Source organism: Cyanistes caeruleus, chromosome 18, assembly GCF_971803275.1.
Source record: "Cyanistes caeruleus chromosome 18, bCyaCae1.hap1.1, whole genome shotgun sequence".
Taxonomy (NCBI): Eukaryota; Metazoa; Chordata; class Aves; order Passeriformes; family Paridae; genus Cyanistes; species Cyanistes caeruleus.
The window spans coordinates 7,796,358-7,808,729 of NC_141718.1; the positions used below are offsets into that span (position 1 = coordinate 7,796,358).

At 38.6% G+C, this 12,372-nt stretch overlaps 1 protein-coding gene across 1 annotated transcript in view; it reads left to right on the top strand.

The window, feature by feature from the left end:
- PPIL2 (peptidylprolyl isomerase like 2) overlaps nt 1-12,372 on the top strand; it is a 66,629-nt gene that overhangs the window by 12,458 nt on the left and 41,799 nt on the right. Inside the window, exons 6-8 of the mRNA XM_023937540.2 lie at nt 2,474-2,525; nt 4,735-4,826; nt 6,367-6,456. Of these exons, the coding sequence (XP_023793308.1) occupies nt 2,474-2,525; nt 4,735-4,826; nt 6,367-6,456 (234 nt within the window). The remainder of the gene's footprint in view (nt 1-2,473; nt 2,526-4,734; nt 4,827-6,366; nt 6,457-12,372) is intronic.

Genomic DNA, 12,372 nt, shown 5'->3' on the forward strand with positions numbered 1-12,372 from the left:
CCTAATAGAAGGCCAGCCTGTGGCAATAAAGGTTTGTAATATTCATACAGCACTTCATTACAGAGTTCTCACTCCAGGCAGTATTTCAACTCCTGTGTGATAATCACTGGCTTTTTATTTACTATTGACATAAGACTGTATAAGTGCTGGTCTGTGTGGGGAGCAGATCCAGCACCAGCAGCTGATGCACCATGAGTAACAGGCTGAAAAATAACCTTTTTCTATTTTATGGAAAGATATGACCTGAAATACCATACAATTTCCCTGGGCGTGGAGTGAGAGTCCGAGGACTTGGCAGCACTTCTAACAATATATCATAGGTTGACAGATGAAACAGTCCACTGCAGCTTTTTAGCACTTTGCTACCTTTAATGTTTTCACAGCAGTTTAGTCTGTCTTTTCTGTGAAATTTCTGTCAAGGTATAAATCTGAATCTTCAATCATACTAAACTGTTTCTTAAGGAACTGTTTCCATTTTTCTTTAAAGATGCTCAAACGTTTTGGGCATAGCTCAGGTCTGCCAGGAGGATAATTTAAGGACCTTTATTGAAATTATCAATGTTTCCAGTGCTTGTATTTCTAAAGAAGCTTTTTCTGAAACATAATTTTTGGGCTGTTGCACAACATGTGCACAGATGGTTGTTTTGTGTTAATAGTTGTTTAGGTTGAACAGATCTGTCCAGGATCAGATGTTCATTTTGGCAACTCTGCAGTTCCCCTACTACTTCTTTGATAAATTTGTTCTTGTAAGAAGATAAATAAATAAATAAAGCTCTGCATTCACTTAGTCATTTCAGAGGCTGCCATTGCCTTTGCTGTCTTTCTTTGTGCCCCAGCAGTGGATAGATACCTGGAGTGTTTTGGATGGTTTTTTTTGAGAATCCTTAAGGAAATGCAGCAGTGCTGGTCTTCTATCACATAACTAAATAGAACCAAACCTGCCCTCTTTTTTCCCTTCCTATCTTATTCCTGCTAGCTCTCATTGCTCTTCCTGCTAATAAATTAGAGAGATGGTTACCTCTCTGGCAGCAAATGAACCTGCCAGTTGGTTGAGAGCAATCTGAGAAACGCCTTCCTATAAACGAATGAGTCCAGCTGTCATAACATGTACTCTGTAAACCAGGAATATGAATTTTGATTAGGCACAGAAAGCCCACTAACTTAGTTTCACACTTCTCTTTATTGCTCTTTGCCATGACTGAAGTAGTAGTGTTGGCAGGGGGCTGGCAGATCTCCACTCAAAGCTGTTTATAAAGATATAAAGATATATCTGGGTTATAAAAACCTTCCTAATCTCTTCAGGTGTGTGTTTTGAGAAAAGAACCAATTGTGTCTTTTAAGAGACCTGTGCTGTGTGTGCTTTTAAGGATCCATTTGGCAGTGAAACTGTCTCTGACTGCTGATACAATCAAAGGCTTTGTTTTTTTGAATTTAAGATCCTGACTCAGCCTTACAGCTTGTTGGGCTGGACTTCATCTCCAGCTGGGTGCCACAGTCAAGCACTACCCGAGCATCCCAGTGGGCTGTGCTGGTGAGGTCACCCAGATTGTGATGTGTCCTGTTTTGCCAGCGATGCACCCAAATCACGTACTGACCCCATGGAATGACACTGAAGGCTCACTGTTATTTTGGGTGTGTTTGCAGCTTCCATGTCTTAGGAAAGGCTGCAGGACAAGAGCAGCCTGATTGTCCAGAAATGTTTGCCAGCTTGACAGCTCTTCTCTTCCCATGTCAGAAAACCCTTCTAGAGACAGGACAGCAGAAGAATGCCATAGACATGTTTCTGATGAAGCGTGGGAGAGCAGGAGTAGCTTAGTTTGCAATGTCTTCTCTAGAGCTAGAAAACATTATCCCAACCTCGGTTGTCATCTCAGTTTCCTGTGCAGTGGAATTGTTACCTGGGGATTAAGTGGCTGAAAATCCCTCCTGGGACTCCCTTCATGACCCCAAGTGCCTCTCCAGAGAACTTGTGCCTCCGTTTATTTTTGCTGGCTGTCATGTGAGCTCTGCAGCACATTTCCTGAGTAAAAGGAAAATTACAGTTATTTCAGAAAAGGCTTTGAGCTTGATTGCCAAAATGGTTTGCTGGCTTTATGACTTTCATCAGATGTCCCTGCTGAATTGCCCTTTCTGATCAGCAGCAATGATCTTTGCCTCTTAGCTTTTCATGCAAACTCCCTCTTCAGTCTGTGCTAAGAGTTGTGCAACTCCTCGAGCTGATTCCCCATGTTTAGCACTGCACTGTGTCAAATACAGCCCTGTAAACAAACGTATCCCAGTTCTCAGGCTCCCTGAGCCTTGTTTTTGTGGGCTGTGACTTGAATTCCCAGGGTTCTGATGATTCACACGACTTGCAATATATTATTAATGAATTGTGTACTATTAAAGTCCTAATAGTGATGTTACAGTTTCCTATTATTTCCGTGGTTACATTCTGTTGCAATTAATCTTTTTAATGCTTTATTTTCTTTAGAAACTAGATGCCAAATCACTTATAAAGCTGAATTTTGCTAAAAACAGTGAAGGTAAGTGCAGTCATTTTCTGTGGTGGTGTTTTGTTGGGTTTTTTTCCTTAATGAGTGCTTTAATAAATTCTGGTTTGTCTTGCTCATGGTGAACTTAAGTAGTTTGTGTTCTCTATCATGGTTTTTTTTTTTCAGTTGAATAATTGCTTATTGTGACTGATATGTTTGCCTTCAAAGTTCCATTTCTGTTTTTCTTTACACTGGGGAGCTGTAAATTATTCAGTAATTTCACTTTACTATAGCTGCTACTGCACTAAGGTACTGTTTACTTTAAGGAAAGAATCAGAAAAAGTGAAATTTCTGTAATGTTATCTTATTTCCAGCTTGCCTGTGGCAATATTTGCTGTTCACTTGGTTTTGAACAGCTTTTTGTTTATAAAAGGGATTAGACTTAAATGAACACGTGGGATTTTATGAATAGAAACCCACAAGACAGCTGCCTTGAGTTTTATTTCTGCAAGATACAAAATCAGCCTCCTAAGAGAGCATGGTAGAAACAAAAGAGAAGAACGGAGATGAATTCATCTTCTACAAAGCAGATAATGATTTCTTTGAAATAAAAATGGCTAAGATTAGGTGGAAATAAAATTCTGGAGTGTCTGTCTCCTTATCTTACCAAAATCTGTGGATTACAAGTTCTTTTCCGTAGCTGATGGATTTCTTCTGCACCTTGTGTTCCATCTGTCTCAAGAGCAGGGTGTTAAAAATTGATCAACAGTCATGTGGCCAAGGCTTTTGAAAGATGCCATAACATTGTGCTTTCCTTAAAGAAGTCCAGCTCATAATGTTGGGGTGGAATGACAACAGCCATATAGTCATAGAAGCCTTTTCCTTAAAAAGGTGCATTCTGTGTCATTAACCAATCAAGGGAAAATGCAACAAAAGACAAAAATTAAATGTTGCATCTCTGTCAGTGAACTTTTCTCTGAATCATAATGTGCAATGGTTGCTACATATGTAGGATCTTCTCTGTTCACACAGAAATATGATATAAAAGGTCTTTGGGCACTGCCATTTCCCACATTTAGTGATCACTTATGAGTTGAGTGCCTTGTATTCAGGTCAACATGTGTGTGCCCTCAGCAGTTTTGCTTTTCCTAAGACTGAGAATATGGTGACTTGTTCTTTTTTGTGAAGCTGGAATGAGGTCTCGCATTTTACCAGTGTGTTTCTGTGTCCATCAGTTGGGCCATACCCTGATGCCCCTTGCAAAAATCCCTTTCTAAACTTCTTGAGTCTCAGTGCCTTGTGGCAATGTCTTTCCTTCAGCCCTGGTGGCATTAACAAAAGTGTCCTCAGCTTTCACTTGTGGGGGGGGGGGGCAGAGCTGCCTCTGGTGGCACAGTGAGCGCTCAGTCTCTGCAGGTGTTTGCCTCCCCTGTCCCTGCAGGTGCTGTGAGCAGCCTGTCCTGGCCTCCCTGCTGGTTTTGATTTTCAAATGGTAATTAGAAAAAAAAGAACTAAATAGGCCCAACTTATTTCAAAACTCTCACCCAAACCCCAGGTCTAGCAAACTGATCAAGTATTAATAACCTTCTTCTAATTACTTTCTGCTTAGATTATCCAGACATTTTTCTTTTTCCTCCTACATTGCCTCCCATCAGTTTGCTTGCTGTTGACTTGCTTAATATTTATGCTGACCCTCCTGGGAAAATTCACAGCTTGATTAGAGCAGAAGCTGGGTTCCTTATTGAGTAACGTGTTCAGATTTAATGGCATTCTGCTTGCCACATATGAATACAAAATGCTCCCCTCTGCTTAAAGCACAACAGCTGTTGTGAACTTTTCTGTGGGCTATGAGCTCAACTTTTATTCCTGGGAGCAAGAGTGATACAGAGCAGCGGACATGTTACGAGGTACAGGATCATGTTATCAATAGACCTTTGGTTAAAACAGCAACAATTGTATTGTGATATTTCATAAATATCAAGCAAGTTGGACAAAGTTCTGTGTTAGGGAACTGAAGGCAATAGATTTCAAAACTGCATTTTCCTTGCTTGTTTTCTAGCTCTCTTAACTGTTACTTTTTCTAGCACTTTTTCTGTCCCTGGAGAATCAAAATGTTACTAAAAAGCCATTAGATACACACTGAAGTTACACTTTATATTAAAAATTAATCTGAATACCATCCACAGAGATCAGAGAAATTAGCTATTTCAAAACAGTTACAGGTCTTCATGTGAAATTTAAACTCTATTCCCTCTATCAGGCAAGTACCACTGTCCAGTGCTGTTTACTGTATTCACGAATAATTCCCATATTGTGGCCATCAAGACTACTGGAAATGTGTTTGCCTATGAGGTAGGTTCTCTGTTGTGTTTCATTATTCATTATACCTGATGCATTTCAGTCAAAATCACAAAATGTTTTAGAAAGACAGGTAAATTTTATTCTTGTTTTACAGCCAGGGAAGTTAAAGGATGGGAGATGAATTGACTTCACAAATTGTTGTCCAACTTTAGCCTTCAAAATAGGAACAACTTTAGAATATTAATTAAATAATATTTCTAAAACCTTTTCTTAAGTTAACCTGCATGTACTTAATCTTGTGTTTCAAAATGAGTAGCTTGTATATGCTTCTCAGTTGCATTAATAGACAAATTTTCTGTTGTCTTCTTTCTGATACAGTGTCATCACAAAAACATAAATTGCCTCATTTCTGTTCATATCAGTGAATAAAAAAGAGCATTTTAGCTGGAGCTAGGGGAATAGGAGAAAGAATGCCTTAATGGACACTTCAACTGCATTTGTAATTGTTTTCATTAGCGAACATTTATATAAACTCTAGTGGAGTTTCAGTCGTGACTTCTTTGCATAGTCCTTACTGTAAAATCAAGGTTTATTTATTTCTTCAGTAGCAAATAAATCCTTCAGTTAATGAATCAATATCCAGTGTTGTGAAAAGTCTGAACACTGGAACATCTGCTTTTTGAATTCTGAGGGGGCATTCAGATACTGAGGGAGGAACAGGCTGAAACCATTGCAGTCAAGGTAAAGAATGGACTCATCATGGTTTTGAAAACTTGCTTTGATGTAGTAGAGCTGTCCTCACCTGTGAGAGCAGTCTAGATTAGGTTAAAATGGAAAGTATTTTCTGTTCTTTCTGCAAGCAGGATGCTTTGGCTGCTTGGGTTAACAGGCAAGGATGAGTTCAGGTCTTAGTTAAACCCTGGTCATTACTGCAGAACTCTTGCTCTGTTTGCTGCAATTTACAATATTGGACTTCCTGAATGGGCTGTGTCAAGAGGGTTTGTGCCCCATGTGGTACCACATGAAGCGATAGCAGTTTATTACATTATTACAAGCAACATCAAATCTGTAAGTATTACATCAAATTACATCAAATGTAAATATTACATCATTTATTACAAGCAAGGAATTAATTTACGGGTTTCTAGAGGTACTGGGACAACGTCATCACTTCCGTCTGAGGAGCACAGAGGACATTTGGGTAAATAAGATAGATTCAGGGGTCTTTTGCAGGTAAGTGCTGAGAAAACTCAAAGCAAAAATTTATTTTTTTATAATTTTGGCAGTACTTTTATGATTAATTTGGTTTGAATAATAAACATAACTATGTAAGGGAGACTGCAAAGTTCCTCTTAAAAAAAGAACCCAGCAAACCACACAAAACTGTCAAGTCTTGTAAGGATGAGAGACAAAAGCTTCTCAGTTGTTAAAGCCCACAATGAAAACATTGCAGCTGCCAGCTAAGAATGAGGGTAGAATTGTTTTCTTTATCATTTGTACTTTAAGATTTCATTGATACCACATATTTATTTGTAATATTTACACATGAGAATCTGATTTTTGATATCTGTGTTTTTTGCCTGGCTGTTAGGCAGTTGAGCAGCTGAACATAAAACCAAAGAGCTACAAGGATCTCCTGACAGATGAGCCCTTCACTCGGCAAGACATCGTCACACTGCAGGTGAGCTTTTCTCTCTGTTACACCTTATACCATGCAAGGTTCTGTTTTGCAGAGGATGAAATGCTGCTGTGTACACTGTCCTAGCAGCAAACTAAAGAAACTGAACAGAGAAACTTCACTGTATTTTCTTTGTTACCCAGATGAGCCATGAAGATTCCACATGACACAATCTGCATTAGCAGTAACATGGTCTGTGGTATTAGAAGAAGCAGTGCTTAGAATGTAAAGTATTTAAACTTTTAGGAACTTGACATGTTACATTAAGACTGAAGTGGATTGTCCATCTTACTCTTCCAAAGATGTATAAAGGAGTCAAAGGTTCAGAAAAGTTTTTCTTGAAATGTTTCTCTAAATGTGTAAAGTAAGGCAGCAAACCAGAGGACTTTCTCTAATTGTTTGTTTGGAATGTTTTGCTTCTTAATAGAAAAACCAATGTTGGTTCTTTGCTGAGTTTAAGATGATTAAAACCTAAATTAAAAGCATTGTGAATTTTAGAGTGTAAAAGATAGTTATTTACAAATGAAGTTTAGTATCAAAAGATCTAAAACTTCTGTTTAAAAGTAGGTACTTTTAAGCTTGCATGATTTCAAAACAGGGGAAAAAAGATTTATAGATCATTATTATTGAAATCATGAGTATTATTGCATTAGTATGCATCTCATGAACACTTAATTGCCACTAGCCAAGACCAATACAGTCTAATTCAAATAGAAAAATATTTTTCATTTGTGTCTAAATTGAAATAAACTGTAGCCCTTCTTCCCTACTCCCCAGTGCTTAACATGTTTTTAAATATTTTTCCTCTGTTCCTTTGGGCTTGTTGGTGTTCAAGATAATGCAACAAAGTAAAATGTTTTTATTCCAATGGATGCAAAAAATACAGCCTTTTTTCTGATTGAAAGCTCCCAACAGAGTGTTATTTCTGTAACTGCATAGTTGCTAATGGATTTGGAAAAGTAAAAAAAGACAAGTGTCTAAAAATGTGTCAGTGTACCCGTGTGGAAAACCAAGTTATTTTGAACAAACAATTGAAATGTGCAGTTACTAAAAAATATTTTGGTATGTTTTGTAGGGTTGGAATTGAATGTATGTATAAAGAGTGTATTCCCATTACTTGCCTAGCTTTGGTTTTTCACAGCTGCTCTAGTCCTCTAAATCTCAAAGTGCAACATCTAAACATTTAGTTGTTCCCTATGTGAGTTTTTATCAGTATTTTTCATCTTCATACTTGCCATGTTTGGTTTCTGTCCTGCTTGGAGGAATATGTCTAATATGAAACTAAGTAGATTCTGATAGTTGTGCAGTCCAAGGTCACAGTCACACATTGCCTGCACCTCTCCCACCTCCATTTAGGGTGGTGTTCATAATGTGTGAATAGATTTGATTCTCTTCAGTGAACAGTTCATTGTGGATTGGTGTTAACTTCTGCAGTGTACAGTTTTATGCTACACTCTTCTTAAATAAGTTTAGAAATAGCAAAGACACCCCCATCTTGGGATTGGACTGCAAGAGATTTGACCATGTGAATACTGTTGACCAGATAAAGTTTGACTTTTTGCCACATCAGCTTTTAAATGTTTCTTTCAGAATTATTTTTAACAGTCTAAAATAGCTTTGGGCTGTTGAAGGAGAAGAGCCATTTACTGCACTGCACAACACCCACTGCAAACTTGCACGTAGAACTCGATTTGTCCTATTCAAATTCTGCCCTACCCTGACTTGCTTTGTTGAGGCCAAGATTCAACCTGAAGTGGCATGACAAGCCTGAGTATTAGAATTGCTTAAGTAGATGTGGTAGAGAAATATGTTGTTATTTTCTCACAGTGTTTTCTTCATATAAATTACTGAAAGACAGACTGATGTCTCCTCTACAAGCTCTCTTGTTGACAACACTGCAGGCAGCGTGGTGGCTTCAGGCTTCACACTGCCAAGCTCCACCACCTGTGGCTCTGTTTCTTAGCCAGAGTTCATGATTGCAATCTGTTGTGTTTCAGAGCTCTACCCCAATTCCTCCTTCTCTTAAAAACCTTTCAGTTCTGTGTTGAAATTTATCACTTTGTTGTTTTCTCATTCCCCCATGTAAATTGAGTGCTGTGGTATCCAAGAGAGCTGGAATTGAGACTGAGTTGGTATCACTGACCCTGCTGTTTGGCAAAAAAGTTGATCTTAAGGAAGTTAATATAAAAGATATTATTTGCTTTGCAAATAACAGCTGAATAAGTCTGTCTGCAATAGCTATGTTTAGCAATAGAAATTAGCATTTCCAGAGGCTGACTCTGAATGTCCTATGAAACAGATGGGGTACCTGTGTTTGGTAGTGAAATACAACATGGTAAGTGGAAAGTATTAATGGTGTATGTTTATTGATTATTTGTATGATCACATTTTCCCTTCTTGATATGTAAAGGACAATCCTACATCTGCTTGGATTTTACCAGAGCAGCAATTGACCTCGAACTTGGCTTCTCTCTCCTAATATATATAATTAAAAACAAAACAAGAAAGATTTGCTCTTTTCAGAGGAGGCAGAATTGCATAATATGCTTTTCCTGTTCTTGGTGCTAAACATTATTCAAACACAAGTCATAATCCACCCTGTTATCTTTTCTGCTAAGCACCATCTCATCTGGTTGCTTTGAATTTAGTAACAGTTATTTATGTGATATTTACTTGTTAAAAAGGACAACTTTTTTTAAATTTGAAACTAAAAAAAGCAGAATCACAATTTTAGTTGTTAAGAATATTGTCTTATGTCTATGATGTGCTTCTCTTTGTAAAGGAATCTGCAGTGCTTCCTACACGTAGTCCATATACAGAAATTACTTTTACCCCTGTTGAAATGCAAATGTCCTGGGGTGAAGCATGGCAGTTTTTCATCAACATATGGCCATATTATCCAGCCAGTCAGGGCAGGAGGTAAAGAGTAATACCATATCCTGGTGTGCAAGATACATTAGCAGTACTGGAATGGAGTTACTCAGGTGGAAGAAGTCATGGATTCTAGTTTAGGATTTTGCTGATGATGACAGAAATGCACATGACATTATTCCATATGATAACCTTCTTAGATACAGCGCTCCTAGTATGACTGGGTTTTTAGACTTTAGCTCTTTATACTAAAATTTAAATTTCCTTGTTTTAGCTTTGTGATCTTGATGCAAACTCAAGTCAAGCTTTCCATCTTCTGCAGTGCAGGTGTTACATTTTTCCAAGTTTCTCTCTCATATCATTATTTCAGATTATTTTTCTCCCAGCTGTACTGGTTCATGTATCTTTCAAATGGATGTTGCTGTTGTATGTTGTCTATATTTCTCATAAGTTTAAATCCACTTATATTCTTTACCTTGATGATGATTGGCTCAGCCTAACTCAGCATCCCTTGGAAATGTCATGAATGTGTTCCCAGCTGACAGACAGCTCGAGTACTGTAAGATTAATTAGTTACACTTAATGGGTAGGGCAGGATGTAAAGCGCTTGGAGATCTGTGGGGACAGGCTGTCTGTAATGGAAAAGCTGATATTGTTAACACTTGTTTGCAGTCTTCTTACCTCCCTCTTCTGCTTGCCATTCATCAAATGATGCTGTTCATCATTTCAATTTGCAGTTGGTTTCAAGGTAGGATTGGGCACAACTTTTGAAATAATACTGCATTAGACCTCAATTCAGATCTAGGTAATTCTTCCAGTCCTGTGTTTTACAGATTTTCCACTAGTATTCAGTCTAAATGTTTAACCGACTTTGAGATTATCTTCCAAGTAAATTTTTGGGGGACTGGCTGTTAGATCTTCATGTCAAATCTTTATGGCAAAATCTGGTAGAAATTATTATTAATTAGTGTGAATTTAAATTCCATGTGTGTTTGAATCCAGTATTATACAAATTATTCTTTGTGTAGTGATGTGAAACTTAATGGCAAGCACATAAATACTGTCATCTGAATTCCCACATATAAGACCAGTCAGGCTGAAACAAGTGTGTGCCCTAGATAAAGTTGGGGGAGATGAACAGGGTCAGGTACTGCTTTGCTGGACACAGTGGTGGGCTTCCCATCCCAGCAAGTGTGAGAAGTCCTGAGTAGTGCAAGAGTGCTGAAATACCCAGCTTTCAAATCCCATTTGACAGGAAGTGTTCAGAGCAGTGAAGAACAATTTCCTCTTTAGCACCCTGTCAATTTGTCCTCCACTGTGGCTTGTTCACAAACAAGAGACAAACTTCAGTTTGTAAGGATACAGCAGAAGTTATTCCTGCTCTGGAAACTCTACAAAGCTATTGCTGTGTGCTGGCAGGGGATTTAATGAGAAATGTGGCTGTGCTCAGTGACAGTGCTGCAGGTGAGACACAGGCACGTGGGGGTTCCTCCTTGCCTAAGGAATTGCAATAAAGCCCCTTCCCTGCTGTGCCAGGGGTAGCAGGCACAGTGCTCTGGTGGCAGCCTGCAGAGAGCCTTCCCTGGTAGATGCAGGCTAACAAATGCATCTTCTCTGCGCTGCAGAAAAAGAAAAGAGAGCACCAAATCTGGGTAAATGCTAACAGGTTTGCTGCTGTTAAAGGGGAAAAAAAGCCTCATACTGTTACGTGCTTCCTTATGTCAGTTTTATTGTTTCTGTATAACCTAATAAGCTGTGGACAATGCATGGCTCCCAACAAGCTGTTAAACACCACTGACATTTGTGGCAGGAAGCACAGCTAATGAGCAGAGCTGGAGGTAGCTGAGTTGCACACTGTTAATTGATATTTCACTCCTCAGCTATTCCTCATTTGCTCTTTGTGTGACAGAAGGTCAGAGCAGATTTCCTCACGGTTGTAGGTGAGGTCTCTGTGAGGGAGAGCCCTGCACCAATGGACGTGCAGAGTAGCGAGTAAAGAAGTGGGACATGGTCAGCACATGAAGGTGACAAACCTGAGGATAATTAGGGATGCAGCATGGCAAACCAAATGGTAAGAGAGAAATCAGGAATCAAAGAAATCAGTCTAAACCTGCTGGTTTTAATGTGCTTTTTGGGGGCTTGTATGTGATGAATAAGATTAATAGAGTTCAAGCTGTTTCCCTGAATTTGTAAAACCAGAAAAAAACAAGTGGAATAAAACTTGAGATTAGCTGTTTTCAGAGCTCAGCTTTCAGGAAAACATTAAATATTATATTTTTAATAGTGATGATATTTAGCATCCCTTTGAAGTCTGTATCTGTGCTAGTAATTTGCTAAACTAAATTTTATGGTTCATAACCTTAATAAGAAAAACCCTGAGACTGCCAGCCACGATGTTTTGAATATGTATTTGTATTTTTAAACATGCTAAGACAAACAAAAGTAGGCCATGGTTCATCTTCCTTTCTGGTTTCTGTGCAATTACACAGAACTTATTTCTTTAGGTCTTTGGGCTCCAGGCCTTAATGTTGACAGGATTGGGAACATCCCCATGAGTCCAGCCCTTCTCTGACTAGGAGAGGCAATTAATTCATTCGAACTTGAGGCTTTGACAATGTGACTGTGTCTGTCTGCCCATCCCTGTGGCATCTTGTTCGGACTGCTCTGATTCTGTGCCCAGTAATTGTCATGGATGCAATGAGAAGAGCTTGGCAAGCTTATTATTAGTGTTTATGCAGTTTTCTTCCTGATGTCTAAAGACTGTGCAAACTTACAAAATTTTCAGTTTTACTTTTAAAAAATGTGTACCTCATGTTGTAGGACTTAGTACAGTCAGTAAGGAAATGGTTTGTGTCTTCTGCAGCACAGGTTGGACAGTCAGGTGTGTTTCTGCACTTGGGGACAGGTTGAAGCAACTGGGATCTTGTATTTGACTTAGTATTCACTGCAGTACTTTCACAGTATGCTAATTCTGATTCACACTAATTGTAATCAAACTAATTCTAATCCAACTTCTCTTAGTATATCACGATGCTGTTTTTAGAGGGA